At 39.0% G+C, this 22,754-nt stretch overlaps 1 protein-coding gene and 1 long non-coding RNA gene across 2 annotated transcripts in view; one reads left to right on the top strand and one right to left on the bottom strand.

The window, feature by feature from the left end:
- Nucleotides 1-1,910: 1,910 nt before the first annotated feature.
- Nucleotides 1,911-22,754, bottom strand: part of LOC307156695 — a 343,191-nt gene continuing 322,347 nt past the window's right edge. Inside the window, exon 3 of the long non-coding RNA XR_013820776.1 lies at nt 1,911-2,025. This is a non-coding gene — a long non-coding RNA (uncharacterized lncRNA). The remainder of the gene's footprint in view (nt 2,026-22,754) is intronic.
- LOC307171007 (uncharacterized protein) lies at nt 5,707-21,289 on the top strand. Its single transcript, XM_079892365.1, has 4 exons — nt 5,707-5,812; nt 19,743-20,054; nt 20,152-20,505; nt 20,968-21,289. Exons 1-4 carry the CDS (start codon nt 5,752-5,754, stop codon nt 21,093-21,095), a joined length of 855 nt encoding a protein of 284 aa, XP_079748491.1. The 5' UTR covers nt 5,707-5,751; the 3' UTR covers nt 21,096-21,289.

The following is a 22,754-nucleotide window of genomic DNA, read 5'->3' as shown; positions in this document are numbered from 1 at the left end:
CTTTCATCCATTGGCTGCTCTATAGTATTTTATCACGCTATCATTCATTCAAGTGCTAATAAACAATTCAAGCGTGATAAAACGCAAAAAATAAGAATTTAAATCTGTACTGGCGGCGCGCTGTCTTTATATCTCCTCTCTGTGTGATACACGCAACACACACACACACACACACACACAGGACTCATGCGCTCAGAATGCCGCTTCAGCAGCGCGCAGCCGCTTCTCTTTCACGCTTGAACGGACAAAAACACACAAAAGTATGCCAAAATGTTCAGTTTGTCGAGTATCCTCGTAAGCACAGTATTAAATTAGTTAAAAAGTGTTAAATGAACGCAAAAAGTTGACAACATCGGATGCTTGTCAGATCCGCATAATTGTATCCATCAGATCTTAAAGCGACAGCAGCCTAATAAACCCGCTTCTGTGATTCTGTAAAAAAATCAAATCAAAGAAAAAAGTCAGAGAACATTACAGTGAAGTCTGTGAGGTGTAACTTTATTCAATTTATGTATATTTCCTACCTAATAGATCAAATATTTAAAATATACTTTATGTTGTTTCACATTAATTTGGAGATTAAATGTGAAATTATTACAATATAAAAATATATTAAAACCTTTAATGTTAAGTGTGATTAATCGCGAATAGGCTAGTTAATTGTTTTAATCGATTGACAGTACTAAATAAAATACAATCAAACATTAAAAAACATACGTGGTGTTTTTTTGATAGTTATTTTGAATGGTTTTCATTTAAAAGATTAAAACATTTTGCCAACATGAGGTCTTGTGTCACTGTCAGTCTTTTTACATCAGTGCAAAACTAGGGTACGCAAATAAGGACAACTATTCATCAGCATGCATTGATTAATTCCATGTTGTAAAAAACAAAACAATTTGGTGCGACCAAATCATGTGCTGGTGCGACCAACTGAGAAAGTTGGTCGCACCAGTGCAACCAGTGGAAAAGTTAGTCTGGAGCCCTGTTTATACTGACAGCTTTATAACATTAAACTATCAGTCAGTCTGTAAATGCTTCATCAATAACTGTTGATAGTTGAATACCCTTGACTTCAGTCATGTACAGTTTCTCTTCTTCCTCTCATGTTTCCTGCAGTGATTGTGATTATTGTTGAGATCGCAGTGTTTGCTGCTCCTACTGTGATTCTTCTTCAGATCATCTGTGCAAGAAGAGCTGGTGAGTTTTGAGCCGCACACAATCTGATGATTCACACTCATCTGATCTGGAACAATCTGCAATCATGATAAAAACACATACGAGAGGTCAGTCAATGCTTTTATTTTGCAGGGAGGAAGGACTCGAAGCACCCAGAGGAAATAGAGATGCCGACAATATTAGAATAAAATACTGATGAGTTTAGAGCCAATCTGCAGCAATATTTACAATAGCAAAAACTTACAGAGGATTGTTCATTGTTTTATTTTCTTCTTCTCAGAAAACAGAAAAAACTCTGATCACCCTGAAGAAATAGTGACACCATCAAGTTTTGATTAACATTTATTTTGAAAGTCATTTTCTTGAGCTTCATATGTTAACTGCTTTAAATATAATATTAAATACAGTAATTAACAGATTCAGATTGTTTGTATAATCCTCTCTGTGTGATGGAGCTGATTTCATTGCTGTTTTTAGCATCTTTTTTTTTTTTTCATTATGTATGATTGATACTCATTTTCTAAATAAAACCTCCGCAATTGTCTTTAATATGTCTCCATTTTTGCTCTGGCCCCCTTCCTGTTCGCAGGAGTGATGAGATACTTCGTAGACTGTCCTCACTCAATGGCTGGTTGTCTAAGTGGTGTACGCAAAATAATATAGAATTCAATGACAATTGGAAAAGTTTTTGGGGCAGACCTGACCTGTTAAAAAGAGATGGTATTCATCCCTCCTGGGATGGTGCTGCTCTTCTCTCTAGTAATATGGCACATAGTCTTAGAGCTCAAACATGACAATCTGGGGCTCAGGTCAGGAAGCAGACAGACTGGCTAAACCGACCGTCTGCTAGCGGCCTCGCGTCACCAAGGTCAGATAAATCCCATCACATAGAGCCTCTTTCACCTAGATATCATCATATAGAGACTGTCGAATTTGTGAATCCAAAAAAACGTTTAAACCCATCTAAGGTTAAAAATTTAATTGATGTTCAACAAATAAAAAACAGCTATAATACAGATAAGCAAATGCTAAAGCTTGGGTTGCTGAATATTCGATCGCTTACTTCAAAAGCACTTATTGTTAATGATATGATTACATAATCATAATGTGCTGTGTATAATGTTCTATAATCTAGATGTGCTGTGTTTGACAGAAACCTGGCTAAAACCAAACAATTATATTACTTTAAATGAGTCCACCCCGCAAGATTACTGTATACACATGAACCTCGTCTGAAAGGCAAAGGGGGGAGGAGTTGCTGTAATTTATAGTAATATCTTCAAAATTACTGAGAAGTCTAGTTTTAAATATAATTATTTTGAAGTGTTTATTAATTATTTTGAAGTGTTTGTGCTTAATGTAACACTATCTAGTGTAAATGATAAATCATTACTACTGTATACAGGCCACAAGGGCACCGTAAAGACTTTATCAAAGAATTTGCTGATTTTCTATCAGAGTTAGTATTGGCTGCAGATAAAGCCCTAATTGTTGGTGATTTTAATATACATGTAGATAACGAAACAGATGCATTGGGATTGGAATTTAAAGACATTCTGAACTCTATTGGAGTTAGAAAACCCGTGTCAGGACCTACTAATTGTCGTAATCATACTCTAGATCTAATATTATCACATGGAATAAATGTTGATGCCGATGAAATTCTGCAGCAGAGCGATGACATCTCAGATCATTATCTAGTCTCGTGTAAACTTAATTTAGCCAAGGCTGCAAAGCCGACTCCATGTTACAAATATGTTAGACCTATCACTTCTGCCACTAAAGATTGCTTTATCAATAATCTTCCTGATCAGTTTCATCATCTCAGCATCCCGGATAGCTTAGAAGAACTTGATATTGCAACAGAAACTTTTAACTCTCTCTCTTCCAGCACTTTAGACACAGTTGCTCCGTTGCGCTTAAAGAAGATTAAAGAAAATAGTCCAACGCCGTGGTACAACGAGCACACTCGGGCCCTTAAGAGAGCAGCCAGAAAAATGGAGCGCAACTGGAAGAAAACAAAACTAGAGGTATTTTGCATCTCATGGAAAGAGAGCTCGATTGCTTACAGAGAGGCCTTAAAAGCTGCTAGATCTGCTTATTTTTTTATTTATTTTTTATAAGATTGATAATCTTTAAAATTATAACCATGCAACCGTCTACTACAGTATCGCATCAGGCAGTGCATTGTAGTCTCGCTAAGTAAAAATTTGATTTATTCATTGCTATAGAAGAGAAAGAATTTTCTATACTCGTTAAATCATTTAAATCGACAACATGTATGTTAGACCCTATACCGACTAAGCTACTGAAAGAGATGCTTCCAGAGGTCATAGATCCTCTTCTTAAGATCATTAATTCATCTTTGTCATTAGGATACATACCAAAAACTTTTAAGCTGGCTATGATTAAACCGCTTGTTAAAAAACAGCAACTTGATCCTACAGAATTAGTCAATTACAGGCCAATCTTGAATCTATCTTTTCTGTCAAAGATACTAGAAAAGGCAGTATCCTCACAGGATTTAGACCGTACCATAGTACAGAGACAGCTCTCATTAGAGTCACAAATGTTTTGCTCTTATCATCCGAACGTGGTTGTATCTCTCTATTAGTGTTACTTGATCTTAGTGCTGCATTTGACACTATTGACCACAACATTCTTTTAATAGACTCAAATTATGTTGGCATTAGTGGAATTGAATTAGCATGGTTTAAATCATACTTATCTGACCGTTATCAGTTTGTAGCAGTAAATGAAGAGATGTCTTATCGATCACAAGTTCAGTATGGCGTACCACAAGGCTCAGTACTAGGACCGCTGCTGTTCACTCTGTACATGATACCCTTGGGAGATATCATTAGGAAACATGGCATTAGCTTCCACTGTTATGCTGATGATACTCAGCTCTATATTTCTTCACGCCCTGACGAAACTTACCAATTCACAAAATTAACGGAATGCATAGCTGATATAAAAAATTGGATGACTAGTCATTTCATACTACTTAAAGGGGTGGTTCGGGATTTTTGACATCGGACCTCATTTTTAAGTCAGCCTGGTTGTTATTCATCAGTGGAGACATTTTTTTTTTTAAATTATCCAGTCCTTATATTTGGATAGTTAGCCGATGCTAGGCTAGCGCGAGTCAATGGTAGATGTTAGCCAGCCATTAAAAACCGTTTTACCCACTCCACAGTGCACCAAACGCAAATCAATTATAACACTAGACTATCGATGCAAATGTCCGTTGAGAGAATAATGTTAGAAATCAAACTTACCTTTCATCTCAATGATCCAAAAGGAACTAGTTTCTCAGCAGCTGCGGAATTTTACTTTGCTCCGGTTAGTAATGCGGCAAAAAGTAAACAGAACAGAAGCGCTTTACAGTGTGTATAGTACATGTGTGTACCGGCTCACTCGGTTGCCTAGGTAATCAATATCACTCCGCTGCTGCTGTAGACAAGGCTTATGATTACAGGGAACAAATTATAACTAATGCAATGTGATGAAAGGTAGGTTTGATTTCAGAAATGGAGCGAGTAGCCTCGTGTCACTGTGTCCAGTACCCATTCTGACACGCCTGGGATGGCTTTCCACACCTCGGCCCATGGCTGAATTATTTCTGGAGACAGTTCGCTGCATTTGGGCAGGGAGCTGATGCCCGTGGCATTTGGAAGAGGAAAAGTGCTTACAGCGGTATGCATGGGTGCGTGAACATGAACACAGCTTGCAATTGCAACATCTACTCCAACAGCCGAAACTGAACAGGGTGTTTGGAGGAACACTTGAGACTTTTTGGAGGATGGTCCGGCCGCGGCGAGACTTAACCTTTATTTCTAGAGCGCTTTTTACAATACATATTATTTCAAAGCAGCTTTACAGTGATAACAGGAAAATAATGCAACAAAGTTTGTTTCCAGAAGGAAATAGCGTCACAGTCCAGCTTAAGTAAGTTCAGTGATGGTTCATTTTTGTTGTAAAAAAGTTATTAATTTAGTTAATTTATATACATAGCCGCTCTGGAGAAAACTGTGATGTCATCGTCCAGCTCAGTTCAGTTCTCATATAATTGTGTCAATGCAGGCAGATCAATATTATTGTTGAATATTAAATTAAATTCCCCCAAATAAGCAAGCCAATGGCGAAAAAAGGCGAAAAATGCGACAGCCTTTCTTTAAGGCCAATCTTTAACCCTCCCCTCTTCCTTCCTGGATGATCAGGATTGCTTCTGAGGCGCAGGATCCAGCGTTATCTTAGGCCCAGGGTCCCTGACGCTTAGGAGGGAAGCGTTTAGACTGATGAGGGTGCTGTCAACGCTCACTCAATACATTACATGGGGGTTTTGTACAGGAAAGTTGAGTGTCACTCAGAGTCAAGAACATTAAAGACTACAGAGCAAAATCCCCAGTGTTAAAATACACAGTCTATATATGTCACTATATAGCAACGGATTTAAACACTCGGTTGATCAGATAAACAGGAAGTTAATAACCACAGGAGGAGCTGATGATGTTTAAAGGAGGAGCTGTAACTATATATAATGAAGAGGAAGACTGACAGAAACAGAAAATGGCTGATAAGTGTGATCTGTGTCTGCTGGGACTGATCATTCTCTCTTCACTTCTCACAGGTAAAGAAATCTTTCTCTAAAGACATTTAGTGGAATTAGTCTGGAAAGAGTTCATTTGAACATGCTCAGTTTATCTTGCACACATTCACGTTGTGATCTCAGAGTTGTGTATTGATACTGTAGGATTGAAAATAATCCAAGATATCTAAAACGGACAAAGACATTTGCTTTACTGTTTTCCACCCCTCTTTCTCCCACAAGGAGCATTTGTAGTTCCTAAAGGCACAGAGGGGCTGATAGTGATCAAGGCCGGTAGGCAGAGATGTGTGTACTTCGGGGTCAATGAACTGTCACACCTTTAGTGCGGTGGGGGAGATGTGATTATCTGATTGGCCTGCTTGAACGTCTCTCATTTGGGTTAAAGTCACATGGTCAGGAAAAGGATAAAACAAGATTGTAAATGTTGCTCTGTTTCTCTTCTTCTCTGGGTCCCTTTCTTGGGGCTCTCTCTCTTTACTTCCTCCTTCCTCTTACTCTCTCTCTCTCTGGTAACATATTTAATATATGCTGTGTACAATTAATAATATGAGTTATCATCATCTCATACATCTATTTTGTAACTAGGCCTATTTTAAGTGTAACCATAACCATATTTTGTCATTAAACCTTTTCAATTGCAAATAATGTGCTAACTAGTTTTGATTTGGTATTGACTTTGAAGTGCTTCATATTGCAATACAATATCATCTCTCTCTACAGCAACGCTCTCCCACATATTAAGCTGTTGTAACTGTGCTTATTTCCGTCGTTGGTATAAGTGGCAGTGGGTGGAATAGACAAGAAATGTGCAGTTTTCTACCATCTTGCTGACAACGTTTCTTTAGTCATTCGGCAGTTCTTGCAGACTGAACCCCTGCAGGAAATCCACCCTTACAATACACACAGATCATACTGTATTATTCCTGATACTGGACATACTGTCACTCAAACATCTGATGATCTTCATACACTAAAACTTGTTCTGAATGTAGATAAAACTAAAATCATGTTATTCTCAAGCTCGAAAGGTGGTAGACAATTTTATTCCTCTCCAGACTTTACGAGGTAATGTGATTGAGTTAGTAAAAGAATATAAATATCTTGGCATCATTATCGATGATAAATTATCTTTTGGGTCTCACATAGGCCTAACTCATTTAAAGAAAAAAATTTAAATAAAGCTTGGGTTTTATTTTAGAAACAAGTTTTGTTTTTCATTTAATGTAAGAAAGAGGTTAGTTTCTGCTACTTTCTTGCCTGTATTGATTACGGTGATTTGATCAATTTGCTTCCACTCAACTTCTTTCTTCTTTGGATGCTGTTTATCTTTAAGATTTATATCAGATTGTAAACCTTTAACTCATCATTGTATATTGTATAATAGAGTAGCCATGCCATCTTTGTCTATTAGAAGGAAAATTCATTATTACCTAATTATTTATAAAACTATTCTGGGGTTGTTGCCTTTGTATCTAAGTTGTCTAATTCAAAAGAAAAGTGTTGGGAAATATTCCCTCTGATATTCCGTCTGATAATTGTTTTACTCTCTCCGTTCCTTTTGTAAGAACTTTCCGGGCTGTAATCTAAAGCGTTACCCAATTTTGTTTATTACATATCATTTTCCGCTCTCTTTACCCAAAATTACCACTATGTAAGATCTAACAGCCTACAGCATATAGCCTATGCTAAGTAAATACTGTAAATGCCTGGCAGTCAGGCCTGGAGTGGCCATCGGGAGATTAATTTGGCCGGCAGAACCACCTCAACATAAAGGCAGTTTCATATGGAAGCATATGGGTAGCAATATTCAATTTGAAATGCAATATGTAAAATGACAATGCATTTCTGTATTAAAATTTTCCATTACATTTGGTGCAAAATGAAAATGATAATTTAATTATATAATTGACATTTGCTATTTCATACACTAGTTTTAATATGTAAATTGAATACATATTTTAATGCTTTATAAGTTGCAAAATTAAAATGAAAATGTATAACAGAACTGTAGCAAAATTATCATTTAAAGGTCCCGTATTATGCCCCTTTTCACAAGATGTAAAATAAGTCTCTGATGTCCCCAGAGTGTGTATGTGAAGTTTGAGCTCAAAATACCCAACAGATCATTTTTTACAGCATGTTTAAATTGACATTTTTTGGGGCTCAGAAAAACGAGCTGTTTCAGTGTGTGCCCTTTAAATGCAAATGAGCTGCTGCTGGACGACACAGGGGGCGGAGCTTCATGAGCTCGCGCTCAGTCTCTCAGGACAAATTCATCTCACGGAATGATGATAATATCAGAAACTCTCAGTAACAGTGTTCATTTCGAGTCGGACAATAATGCCTACAGAGTCAGAGTGCTGTATAGAGATGGAACAGGTATAGTTTAGTAGTTTAATTACGGTTATTATAGCGTATTTGTCATCTGCTTGTATGTATCCATTATTTATTAATAGCCTACAAGTCTGCTGTTTCGGACCAGGTCCGAATGATGATCAAACATGTACTGATGAGTTTAATAAAGTTTATTGTACATCACACAAAAGATGAAGCGTCAGTTTTACTTCAGAAAATCACCGTAAGAGCTGAGTAAACACAGTAGGCTAAGTTATAAGAAGTGCGCAAGTAGCCAGTAGAGTTGAGGGAGCATTTCTGTGGGCGGAGGTTAGTCAAGAAACGGTTCTAGTGACATCACTAAAGAAGGAAGTAGAGGGATGTAGTCCAAACGGGCCGTTCACTGTAGGCGACTTCTGTTAAATAAAATATCTCGCTTGGCATTGAACTTTGAGCTTTATAATTTTACAGATATTATTTATGCTCTAACAGCAACATTACACACTAACTAACGTTTGAAACATGGGATCACGAAGAACGGGACCTTTAAATGTTATTTTTCTTAATTGCATTTACACTCACAGTTAAGACACTTGCGATTGCATTTTCATTAAATGTCCTGCAATGCATGTAGCAAAATTCAATGTACAAACTGAAAATGCATTCCGAGCCGATTATGTCCCCACCCCCACCCGCCCTGTCAATCACTGCGTGAAGGCGGGGCTCGTCAATAGGTGAACATAGGCGATGTTGCGTATTTTGAGGTGTTGGAAGGGAACATGGCGGCGATAGAGCTGATATGAGCGTTAAATTCACTGGCAGATGAAGTGGAGCGTGAACAGAGAAATTATAGTGTTTCCGAAGATTATTACGCGTCTGCATGTGATAGAACCAGTGCGATGTTGGACTGTCTGGGATCATTTTCTGCCTAATCAGGCATCGACACCTGTTTGGTGTCAACATTATGCTGTCAGTATAGCCTAAGTGAGTGTAACACTGGCCAGCGCAAGATGACACCGGATGTGCCAACAGTGACATATGCTATTGGCTTCTGTGCGTCAGATGTCATGTCACTTAATGTTAATACCACTACTGTCGTGTTATGTAATGGAAAATGTAAATTTAAATACAGAAATGCATTGTCATTTTGCATATTACATTTCAAATAGAATTTTGCTAACCATATGTTTCCATAGTTTCACACGGGACGCGGAAAGCGCAAGTCGTAGTTCATTTTGTTTTTAACGAGAGGCACACACACACACACACACACAGAGTGGCAAATCGCAGGCGATTCTAGTAGCATCTGTCGCTCGCGCGTGCACGGCTCTTCACAGCGGTTATAAATATTATTACTATTAGGCCTATATAGCGTTAAACATCATAAATAACAGAAAACATTTTGAATTATCCATCTGTTTTTAAAAGTAAATGAGTGAACATTTTTGTGAGGCAATCAATCCTCCCTTCTAAATAAAAAAGACAATATCAAGGTTTTTATACAGCTGTGTAACATAACATTTTATAGATGAGCATAGTCTATGCCATAGGCCATATGCTGCCTGATATTGATATTAAAGCAATACTAAGGAAGATGTTTTACCTTAAAATAATGTTTCCAAAACCACACTATGTAAGATTGCCAGATCGGGTCGCGTTTCTGTAGTTCTAATGAGACATAAGAAAACTACAAATTTGGCTTGCTTTACGTCAAGCGTTACAATAGTCATTTAGTTTTTCTTAGTTTCTGAAGTCGCAATACATCATACTTTCATGAAATCATGCAAAGTACTCTACCTTGTCTGTGGACATCGTTTATTCCAAAGCCAGCGCTGGATAAACAGCGAGCGTGTGTGTGACAGACGGCTGTGGTAGGTTAAATTATTTACGACAGCGGCAATGGACAATTACGCTTCCAACCTGTAGGGCGACCGAAGTATTCCAACTTCACCTGTAGGGCGACCAACCTGCTGGTCTTGGCCATTAAAATTCCGGGACGATTTTTTTATTTTATTTTTGCGTGATGTTGCACAGACGCACGCCAGTAGGTGTCAGTATAAGTGAGTGTAACACTGGCCAGCGCAAGATGACACCGGATGTGCCAATGCGCATAGTGACGTGCCATTGGCTTCTGTGCGTCAGATTCCATGTCACTTAATGTTAATACCACTGTCGTGTGGCCACGACATAAGGATGACATTACCTCGAAAACATGATGAAATTTAGATTTTCCTCATCTACACATATCAGTGGGCAGTGGCATACATTATTTGTCAAGGAGATAACAGATTCTGAAATGCTGCAATGAATGATCCACACAACAAAATGGAAATGCAGAAAGTTTATGCTTATTGTTGACAATACACAATCACATATTCAAAACGGGAATGGCCTTAAATGAGAAATGATTCAATGATTATTCTGCATAGACGTTACAATTAAGTGCCTATGCAATGCTTCTGTGTCCAGAGGCATAATGAGCAATTAGTATGAGCATCAAAGATTAGTTTCAGCAACTTTTTGTTGTTTTTTTAACTAAATGAATCAATGTTTTTGGACTAATCTGTTCATTTAATGGTTCAATTGCTCACTCATGAAGTCACTTGTCGCCACCTACTGGCTTAATGATGCAAGTTACACAAACACAGACAAGCGGAGTGATACAAACTATGAAAAGTCCCAGTGCTGATAGTATACCGGTGAAATATAACATATTCGAGGACCATATACACATATTAATATTTATACAATACTACTATTATTATTATTACTATATACAATACTATTGCTCATTTCTTGGACTGGGCAAATGTCTATTGTCCATTTAAGTATGAACTGACTGTTTGTTCTTTACTGTTATTGTGAAGCGTCCTTGAGCTTGGCAGTTGGCACTATATAAATTAAACATATTATTATTATTAGGGGCCAAGCACCGAAGGTGCGTAGGCACCTATTGTATCTGTTCCCGTTCTTATTATTATTATTCTTCATTTTTCCGACTGGGAGTCTATGGCAGCCCATAGAACCGATTGCGGGAAAGTTGTTTTGGTTTGACATTCTGATAGAGGACAGTCCCAACATTAAATACACCAATTTTTGTGTTTCTAAGTCATTCCCTCTAGCGCCACCACCTGTCCAAAGTTTCACTTTTATTTTGCTAATAACTTTTGAACCGTAAGGCCAATCAACAAAATTCTTTTTCCCTCTGATTCCTGAGCTCATGCCGATTCGATTGCACCCTATGACTTCATTTTCCGTAATAAAAATATGGCCGCCATTTTGAATCATTCGAAAAACCTACTTTTTCGAACTCGTCCTAGACGGTTTGTCCGATTTGCACGAAAATTGAACCAGATCATCTTCAGGGAGTGCTGACAAAAAGTTATGGAATTCAAATTGATTCGTCAAACCGTTTTCGATAAACGCTCGAACAAATTTTACGTAGCGCCTGCAAAAACAGTCGTAAGGCTGTATCTCCGCAACGGTTTATCGTATTCAGACCAAACTTGGTACATGTCATCACAAGCATGACCTGAGGCTACATGCTGCGTTTCGGCGCAGCGCCACCTACTGGTCCGGAGATATGAAAAATGGCTATTTTTGCTTATAACTTCTGAACAGTTTGTCTAAAAATCATAAAATTGGTCTCATTAGATTCAGGGCGACATGCCGAGTCGACTGATATCCAATTTTACCATATCGGCCATTTTGACTGTCGGCCATTTTGAATTATGTGCTAAAATGCTGTATTTTAGGAACGCATGAACGGATTGTTACAAAACTTGGCATGGGTCATCAGCACGATGCCCTGAAGGAGCGTGAGAAGTTTCGAAACAGCGCCACCTAGTGGGGAATTTTTTTTTTCAAATGCTTATAACTTTGGGTGCGGTCGACTTATTTTCACGAGACTCATCTAATTAGACTCCTGAAACCTTGCCGAGTCCTACGATACCAAACATGCTAGGTTTCGCCTTACGGTTTGTGTAGCGTTGTGATTTAGCGCTTAAAAAACATTAGGCTATATCTTCGAAACCGCTTGTCCGATCGAGACGAAACCACCGTCAGAAGTTTGGAAACATAGGTCGATAGCTATACGCCAATGCCCAAATGCGAAAATATTGATGTTTAGGGGTAGTAAAATTCAAACAAAGTCATGTGTCAGTCATTTTTTACGTGTTTTTTCATATAAATGTTTATAACTCTAAAGCAAATTGAGATATTTTCACCAAAACTGACACACATATGTATGGGCTCACTCTGAGGACACGTAAAAAAAATTGTGGGACTGAGCCTCTTGGTGGCGCTATAATAGAACAAAACATGAAATTCCCATTGACTTCAATACAGTTTTGTGAGATAAAATGCTATTTTCATTCAAAACCTACTTTTTCGAACTCCTCCCACACCGTTTGTCCGATTTTCACCAAAATCGAATCGTATCATCCCCAGACTGTGCCGACTAAAAGTTATGGATTTCGTGTCAATTGACGAAACCGTTTTCGTATAGCGCAGCAGCAAATTTGAGGCATGATGCTAATAGCACTATTCAGGCTTTATCTCTGCAATGCCTTGACATATTGACACCAAACTTTGTATGTGTCATTGTCTCCTCACTCTGACCACATCACATCAGTTTTGTAACTGCGCCACCTATTTGTCGAAAGTGATAATCCATTAAATCATATTTTTAATTACTGTTTCTATGATTTTTCAGCCATTTCGTCTAAAATCCTCTTTAAATGTCTTTAATTGCTCATTGTTGCAGTTGGTCTGACACTTTCAGACATGTCGGCATGTCTTGTCGTCTTATTCTGCTTGGCCCCGGTAATTGCTGCTTGCAGCTATATTTATTATTATTCTTCATTTTTCCGACTGGGAGTCTATGGCAGCCCATAGAACCGCTTGCGGGAAAGTTATGAAATTTGGCACACTGATAGAGGAGGGTCTGACCTATCAGCATAGCAAATTTGGAGTCTCCAAGTCATTACCTCTAGCGCCACCAACTGTCCAAAGTTGCACTCATGTTTATGCTAATAACTTTTGAACCACATGGGCTAGAAACAAAATTATTTTTTTCTCTGATTCCTTAGCTCAAGCCGATTCGATTGCACCCTATGACGTCATTTTCCGTCATGAAAATTTTTCCGCCATTTTGAATTTTCCGAAAAACCTACTTTTTCGAACTCCTCCTAGGCCGTTACTCCGATTTTCACGAAATTTGAACCAGATCATCTCCAGACCATGCCGACAAAAAGTTATGGAATTCAAGTTGATTCTCTTAACCGTTTTCGATAAACCCACGAAGAAATTTTACGTAGCGCTTGCGAAAACAGACATAAGGCTGTATCTCCGCAACGCTTTATCAGATTCAGACCAATCTTGGTACATGTCATCACAAGCATGACCTGAGGCAACATGCTGCGTTTCGGCGCAGCGCCACCTACTGGTCCGGAGATATGACAAATGGATGTTTTTGCTTATAACTTCTGAATGGTTTGTCCAAAAATCATAAAATCAGTCTCGTTAGATTCAGGGCAACATGCCGAGTCGACTGATATCCAATTTTCCCAGATCAGCCATTTTGGCTGTCGGCCATTTTGAATTATGTGCTAAAATGCTGTATTTTATGAACGCGTGAACGTATCGTTACAAAACTCGGAATGGATCATCAGCACGATGCCCTGAAGGAGCCTGAGAATTTTCGAAACAGCGCCACCTAGTGGGGAATTTTTTTTTTCAAATGCTTATAACTTTGGGTGCGGTCGACTTATTTTCACGAGACTCATCTAATTAGACTCCTGAAACCTTGCCGAGTCCTACGATACCAAACATGCTAGGTTTCGCCTTACGGTTTGTGTAGCGTTGTGATTTAGCGCTTAAAAAACATTTGGCTATATCTTCGAAACCGCTTGTCCGATCGAGACGAAACCACCGTCAGAAGTTTGGAAACATAGGTCGATAGCTATACGCCAATGCCCAAATGCGAAAATATTGATGTTTAGGGGTAGTAAAATTCAAACAAAGTCATGTGTCAGTCATTTTTTACGTGTTTTTTCATATAAATGTTTATAACTCTAAAGCAAATTGAGATATTTTCACCAAAACTGACACACATATGTATGGGCTCACTCTGAGGACACGTAAAAAAAATTGTGGGACTGAGCCTCTTGGTGGCGCTATAATAGAACAAAACATGAAATTCCCATTGACTTCAATACAGTTTTGTGAGATAAAATGCTATTTTCATTCAAAACCTACTTTTTCGAACTCCTCCCACACCGTTTGTCCGATTTTCACCAAAATCGAATCGTATCATCCCCAGACTGTGCCGACTAAAAGTTATGGATTTCGTGTCAATTGACGAAACCGTTTTCGTATAGCGCAGCAGCAAATTTGAGGCATGATGCTAATAGCACTATTCAGGCTTTATCTCTGCAATGCCTTGACATATTGACACCAAACTTTGTATGTGTCATTGTCTCCTCACTCTGACCACATCACATCAGTTTTGTAACTGCGCCACCTATTTGTCGAAAGTGATAATCCATTAAATCATATTTTTAATTACTGTTTCTATGATTTTTCAGCCATTTCGTCTAAAATCCTCTTTAAATGTCTTTAATTGCTCATTGTTGCAGTTGGTCTGACACTTTCAGACATGTCGGCATGTCTTGTCGTCTTATTCTGCTTGGCCCCGGTAATTGCTGCTTGCAGCTATATTTAGGGGCCAAGCACCGAAGGTGCGTAGGCACCTATTGTATCTGTTCCCGTTCTTATTATTATTATTCTTCATTTTTCCGACTGGGAGTCTATGGCAGCCCATAGAACCGCTTGCGGGAAAGTTATGAAATTTGGCACACTGATAGAGGAGGGTCTGACCTATCAGCATAGCAAATTTGGAGTCTCCAAGTCATTACCTCTAGCGCCACCAACTGTCCAAAGTTGCACTCATGTTTATGCTAATAACTTTTGAACCACATGGGCTAGAAACAAAATTATTTTTTTCTCTGATTCCTTAGCTCAAGCCGATTCGATTGCACCCTATGACGTCATTTTCCGTCATGAAAATTTTTCCGCCATTTTGAATTTTCCGAAAAACCTACTTTTTCGAACTCCTCCTAGGCCGTTACTCCGATTTTCACGAAATTTGAACCAGATCATCTCCAGACCATGCCGACAAAAAGTTATGGAATTCAAGTTGATTCTCTTAACCGTTTTCGATAAACCCACGAAGAAATTTTACGTAGCGCTTGCGAAAACAGACATAAGGCTGTATCTCCGCAACGCTTTATCAGATTCAGACCAATCTTGGTACATGTCATCACAAGCATGACCTGAGGCAACATGCTGCGTTTCGGCGCAGCGCCACCTACTGGTCCGGAGATATGACAAATGGATGTTTTTGCTTATAACTTCTGAATGGTTTGTCCAAAAATCATAAAATCAGTCTCGTTAGATTCAGGGCAACATGCCGAGTCGACTGATATCCAATTTTCCCAGATCAGCCATTTTGGCTGTCGGCCATTTTGAATTATGTGCTAAAATGCTGTATTTTATGAACGCGTGAACGTATCGTTACAAAACTCGGAATGGATCATCAGCACGATGCCCTGAAGGAGCCTGAGAATTTTCGAAACAGCGCCACCTAGTGGGGAATTTTTTTTTTCAAATGCTTATAACTTTGGGTGCGGTCGACTTATTTTCACGAGACTCATCTAATTAGACTCCTGAAACCTTGCCGAGTCCTACGATACCAAACATGCTAGGTTTCGCCTTACGGTTTGTGTAGCGTTGTGATTTAGCGCTTAAAAAACATTTGGCTATATCTTCGAAACCGCTTGTCCGATCGAGACGAAACCACCGTCAGAAGTTTGGAAACATAGGTCGATAGCTATACGCCAATGCCCAAATGCGAAAATATTGATGTTTAGGGGTAGTAAAATTCAAACAAAGTCATGTGTCAGTCATTTTTTACGTGTTTTTTCATATAAATGTTTATAACTCTAAAGCAAATTGAGATATTTTCACCAAAACTGACACACATATGTATGGGCTCACTCTGAGGACACGTAAAAAAAATTGTGGGACTGAGCCTCTTGGTGGCGCTATAATAGAACAAAACATGAAATTCCCATTGACTTCAATACAGTTTTGTGAGATAAAATGCTATTTTCATTCAAAACCTACTTTTTCGAACTCCTCCCACACCGTTTGTCCGATTTTCACCAAAATCGAATCGTATCATCCCCAGACTGTGCCGACTAAAAGTTATGGATTTCGTGTCAATTGACGAAACCGTTTTCGTATAGCGCAGCAGCAAATTTGAGGCATGATGCTAATAGCACTATTCAGGCTTTATCTCTGCAATGCCTTGACATATTGACACCAAACTTTGTATGTGTCATTGTCTCCTCACTCTGACCACATCACATCAGTTTTGTAACTGCGCCACCTATTTGTCGAAAGTGATAATCCATTAAATCATATTTTTAATTACTGTTTCTATGATTTTTCAGCCATTTCGTCTAAAATCCTCTTTAAATGTCTTTAATTGCTCATTGTTGCAGTTGGTCTGACACTTTCAGACATGTCGGCATGTCTTGTCGTCTTATTCTGCTTGGCCCCGGTAATTGCTGCTTGCAGCTATATTTATTCTTCTTCTTCTTCTGACTAGGTGTCTATGGCAGCCCATAGAACCGATTGCGGGAAAGTTGTTTTGGTTTGACATTCTGATAGAGCACAGTCCCAACATTAAATACACCAATTTTGGTGTTTCTAAGTCATTCCCTCTAGCGCCACCACCTGTCCAAAGTTTCACTTTTATTTTGCTAATAACTTTTGAACCGTAAGGCCAATCAACAAAATTCTTTTTTCCTCTGATTCCTGAGCTCATGCCGATTCGATTGCATCCTATGACTTCATTTTCTGTAATAAAAATATGGCCGCCATTTTGATTCATTCGAAAAACCTACTTTTTCGAACTCGTCCTAGACGGTTTGTCCGATTTGCACGAAAATTGAACCAGATCATCTTCAGGCAGTGCTGACCAAAAGTTATGGAATTCAAATTGATTCGTCAAACCGTTTTCAATAAACGCACGAACAAATTTTACGTAGCGCCTGCAAAAACAGTCGTAAGGCTGTATCTCCGCAACGGTTTATCGTATTCAGACCAAACTTGGCACATGTCATCACAAGCATGACTTGAGGCAACATGCTGCGTTTCGGCGCAGCGCCACCTACTGGTCCGGAGATATGAAAAATGGCTATTTTTGCTTATAACTTCTGAACAGTTTGTCCAAAAATCATAAAATTGGTCTCGTTAGATTCAGGGCGACATGCCGAGTCGACTGATATCCAATTTTACCATATCGGCCATTTTGACTGTCGGCCATTTTGAATTATGTGCTAAAATGCTGTATTTTATGAACGCATGAACGGATTGTTACGAAACTTGGTGTGGGTCATCAGCACGATGCCCTGAAGGAGCCTGAGAAGTTTCGAAACAGCGCCACCTAGTGGTGAATTTTTTTTTTCAAATGCTTATAACTTTAGGTGTGGTTGACTTATTTTCAGGAGACTCATCTCTTTAGACTCCTGAATCCTTGCCGAGTCCAACAATACCAAACATGCTAGGTTTCGCCTTACGGTTTGTGTAGCGTTGTGATTTAGCACTTAAAAAACATTAGGCGATATCTTCGAAACCGTTTGTCCGATCGAGACGAAACCACCGTCAGAAGTTTGGAATCATAGCTTGTTAACTATACGTCACGGCCCAAATGCGAAAATATTGATGTATAGAGGTAGTAATTTCCAATTAAAGTCATGTGTCAGTCATTTTTTACGTGTTTTTTCATATAAATGTCTATAACTCCGAAGATAATTGAGATATTTTCACCAAAATCGACACACATATGTATGGGCTCACTCTGAGGACACATAAAAAAAATGGTTGGACTGAGCCTCTTGGTGGCGCTATAATAGAACAAAACATGAAATTCCCATTGACTTCAATACAGTTTTGTGAAATAAAATGCTATACTAAACAAATGCATTGGTGTAATATTACAAAACTCAGAATGTGCCATCTGCACCATCCCCTGAAGGTACCCAACATATTTAGAAACAGCGCCACCTAGTGGTCAAAAGTTATAACAAAATTTCCAAAACTGCTAATAACTTTTGAATAAATTGGCCTATTGTAATGCAACTCATCTTAGTAGATTCCTTGGGTCAAGATGAGAACATAGATACCAAGTTTTCCTTATTTGGCCTAACTTCCTGTCCGCCATCTTGATTTTCATTCAAAACCTACTTTTTCGAACTCCTCCTAGACCGTTTGTCCGATTTTCACCAAAATCGAATCGTATCACCTCCAGACCGTGCCGACTAAAAGTTATGGATTTCGTGTCGATTGACGAAACCGTTTTCGTATAGCGTAGCGGCAAAGTTGAGGCATGATGCTAAAAGCATTATTCAGGCTTTATCTCTGCAATGACTTGACATATTGACACCAAACTTTGTATGTGTCATTGTCTCCTCACTCTGACCACATCACATCAGTTTTGTAACTGTGCCACCTATTTGTCGAAAGTGATAATCCATTAAATCATATTTTTAATTACTGTTTCTCTGATTTTTCAGGCATTTTGCCTATAATCCTTTTTAAATGTCTTTAATTGCTCATTGTTGCAGTTGGTCTGACACTTTCAGACATGTTGGCATGTCTTGTCGTCTTATTCTGCTTGGCCCCGGTAATTGCTGCTTGCAGCTATATTTATTATTGTTATTATGGCATGATATTTATTAGGTGCTTGTGTTGTTAAATTGAGCTTATATTTTCCACAGTAATTAGTAAAGATCATATGTGTTAAATGTAATAATGTTAATCTCACTCTGGGCACCTGCTCTTCCTCTCTCATCTCCATTACATTCTCTCTTTCTTCTTCTCGCAGTCTCCTAATCTGTACCTGTATATCTCATCTTCCCAGAGCTGAGCTTTGATTGACACACTCTTTACAAACTGATTGTTTCTGTTACTCGTTTAATACTTTTATCGTACACAGTTGTTTGGTTTAGTTACTTACATCTCGAAGGCCAGACTCGCACTAGACTGTTGTGAAGCGTCGCGCTCGGCTCGCAGCTTCTGTGAACATTAAACCCTAAAACCTCTTGATTCGATTTTTTTCATCTCGCCTGGGAAAACAAGCGAGCGTTGCGACGGTGTCACTCTTTATTTGGGTGTACTTTTCGCGCATCTATATTTAAAATAACAAACGTAGAGCGCAAACATGTGAACGGCCTCTAAAGCAGCTCAGATGAGGCGATATGCAATATCATTGCAGCACCAAAGAAGAGTTATTTCACAAACTTCATTATATGCACTTCGAAAAATTAGAGGTTCGGACCTCCGAGACCTCCGTGGTGAGTATGGCCCTGTGTGTCAGTGATTTGAACAGCTCTCTGATAAAGACTTATAGTTTATTCTGGAGAGTGTGTGGTTTGCTTTAAGTCGGGAAAATACTATGATTTAAAACTTCTGCTTTTTATGCTGGTGTGTTTTATGTTTCATTTATTAATATATATAATAATGATCACTGAGATATACTGTGTTTCAGGAACCAGTGGAGAGGATGATGTGTTCATCAGTTCTGGTGAAAATGTCTCTCTGTCCTGTAATAAAACTCTTTCTGACTGCAAAACAACTACATGGATCTACTATAATGGACATTCAGGGAGAGTTGAACTGATTACTGGAGGGATAAAGAAGAAAAACACAGAGAGACATGAGAGACTGAGTCTGGAGTCTGACTGCTCTCTGAACATCAAGAACGTCACAGTAGAAGATTATGGATTATACAGATGCAGACAATATGTGAATGGAGAACAACAAGGACCTGATGCTGGTGTTTATCTGCATGTTCTTCATGGTAAGTTTATGATTATGTGGTCAATTTAAAAAGAGCAGATTCTCCCTTTAAACTCAGATGATGATTGAAGAGTCTGTGATTTGTGTCTTGTGTTCAGTTTCAGTGTCTCCATCTTCATCATCATCATCTTCATCCTCACAGACTGAGATCAGTCCAGGCCGCTCTGTGACTCTCTCCTGTCAGTTGTATTCATATGCTGGACTCTCATATCTTTTCTCCTGTGATGATTGGGTCAGTTCTTCGGGACTTGAGCTGTTGTGGGTGAATCAGGCTGGTGTTGATCTGAAGACAGACTCCAGATATCAGATATTATCATCATCAGACCAATATCGCTGTAACATCACTCTGACTACAACACTCCTGAATGAAGATGACAACAGAGAGTGGAGATGTCAGGTTTATCACAGAAATCAACTCTTGACCTCAGTCAGATTCACTGTCAAGTATTCAGGTGAGAAAACACTCTTTTCTGACAGATTTGTGAAAACTTCCACAGATTGGCTCTACTCTTTCTGATGGCTTCATACGTTTTGGAGTTGTAAAATATTAGTGGTCAAAGTCATAAACTGCATAGCAATCCTTATAATCCCCAATATTGGCCTCCTACATGGGTCATACATGATATATTGCATAAATCAGACGAGTGTATTAAAGCCTAGTATGACCCATGTAGGAGGTCGGGTTTAGGAATTATAAGGCTTATGTCCTTCATTCAAGCTGAAGGTTTATTTGCAGAAGCTCAACTGTGTTTCACTCTCATATAAACCAGGAATAGATTATACAGTAACACAGTAATACAGTTATACAGTAATACAGTACAGTCTCTTCTCAACTACTGCCACTGTAAACTGTGATGATGAACACAAACTGCATGTGATGATCGATATGAACATATGATGTTAATGTCCTACAGATGATGCGCCTGAACATTCATCTTCTGCAGATCCAGTCGCTTCACCAACACTGATTCCAGTCAGAAGCTCAAACTCTGAGAAGACATCAAGCCGAACTACAGCAGCAGCTCCTACACAAGGTTCATGATCACATGATCACTGTATAAATAGATTTATTTTTGGTGAATGGCGACAGTCATCCTCCTCCTGACAGCTTGAGAGTGAAGTAAGAAGATAATAGATGACAGACTCGTGCATTGTGCACTAGTGATGCGCGGGTCAATGTATAAACAACCCGCACCCGACCGACGTTTTCAACTAACCCGCCCACAACTCGGACCGCAAAAAAAAAAAAAAAAAAAAAAAAAATTGTAGCCTACCCGACCCGCATTTTTTAAAAAGTCGTAAATGCTCATCGTAGCGTCATTGGGCCATAGACGTAGGAACTAGGGGTGCGGCCGCCCCCCCTCCCATACGTCCCCCATCAGCCTCCCTGGCCTATAATATCCATTAATCCAGCCTGTGGAGGAGAGACATGTTTCAGGCCCTGACGTGGGGTGGCAGAGGTGCAGCGGCGAGAGCAGGCAGTTCTTGAGGCGGCCCATCATTTTCCATTTCAACTGTCTAGATGCATATTATTGATGAATGCGATGTTTATGTTTCGACCCTGCTGGAAGAATTCATCAGCAGGTCAACTGAGAGAAAGGCCCACTTTTGGAAAAGTGTGAAAGCCCTTAGGAGCGCAAACTGTTCTTTTTCTGAATGCTGTATGATATAGCCTAGTGTTATGTAATAAAGGCTTGATTTATTCATTTATTTCGTTTCATTTTCTTAACAATTAAGATGCTGCGTGTGTTTATCCAGTCTAATCGAAGTGTGCATCTCTCCCCTGACTTTCCCAACAAAAATCCCGCCCCCTCTCAGAAAATACATAAAACTGACATTACTGAGCTATATGCATTTAAAAGTAGCCTATTAAAATGGTACAATGGCATTGCTCAGTTCAACGTGTTGGGAAATCGGGCATTTTGTCCCGCGTCAGCATTTATTCAAAAGTTAATAACACTCAACATTCAAAAGGCAAATAAGAATTTCCGACTTGTATTAGTAGGCTTAGGCTATTTCGCCACGGCCAATTGACGCTCTCACTAGCACAAAATGCAGGCATAGAATATGTTAATAAAGTCTTTATTAACGCATTTTAGATGAACAAAAACAGGTAGGCTAAGCCAAAGACTGAGGCTACAATATCCATAAATAAATGTTCACAAATACCCATGAAAGTAAAACTGAAAACTTAAACACACAGTAAACTTAACCTGGGCTTAAAAAGAAGGCTAAAGGGTGCCACTTGTTGGTAAAAAAAAAAAAAAGTAGTCTAATACAAGATAAACACAAAATATGCATTTATATAAGAAAATAAAATAGGCTGCATTGTTTAGCCTACACAAATATATCCATAAAACTAACACAGGAACCTAAATCAGATACAGTAAGCCTAACTTGGGCTTAAAAGGGCTATAAGGTGCCGTTGGTGGCCTAAAACAGAAGATTAGCCTACTTATTTTTAGCTTTCCTCGCGCTGTGTAGAAATAATATCGAATCAACCATCCCTGGGTTGAGACGGTTTCTTCTCGCCTCTATGACATGACCTGCGGAGCTGAATGTGCGCTCACTGGCTGCACTTGATGCTGGAACGCAGAGGATCCTCCTTGCCAATGCACGAAGCCTCGGGAAGGTGGGTGCCTGTCTCTCCCAAAATTCAAGCAACCGGTCCTCGTCACAGTCATCCAGAGTAAAGTGTGCA

The sequence above is a fragment of the Squalius cephalus genome, assembly GCF_949319135.1.
Source record: "Squalius cephalus genome assembly, chromosome: 1".
In the NCBI taxonomy this organism is placed as follows: Eukaryota; Metazoa; Chordata; class Actinopteri; order Cypriniformes; family Leuciscidae; genus Squalius; species Squalius cephalus.
The sequence above is the reverse complement of the archived record's forward strand: the minus strand, read 5'-3'. Positions and strand labels throughout refer to the sequence as shown.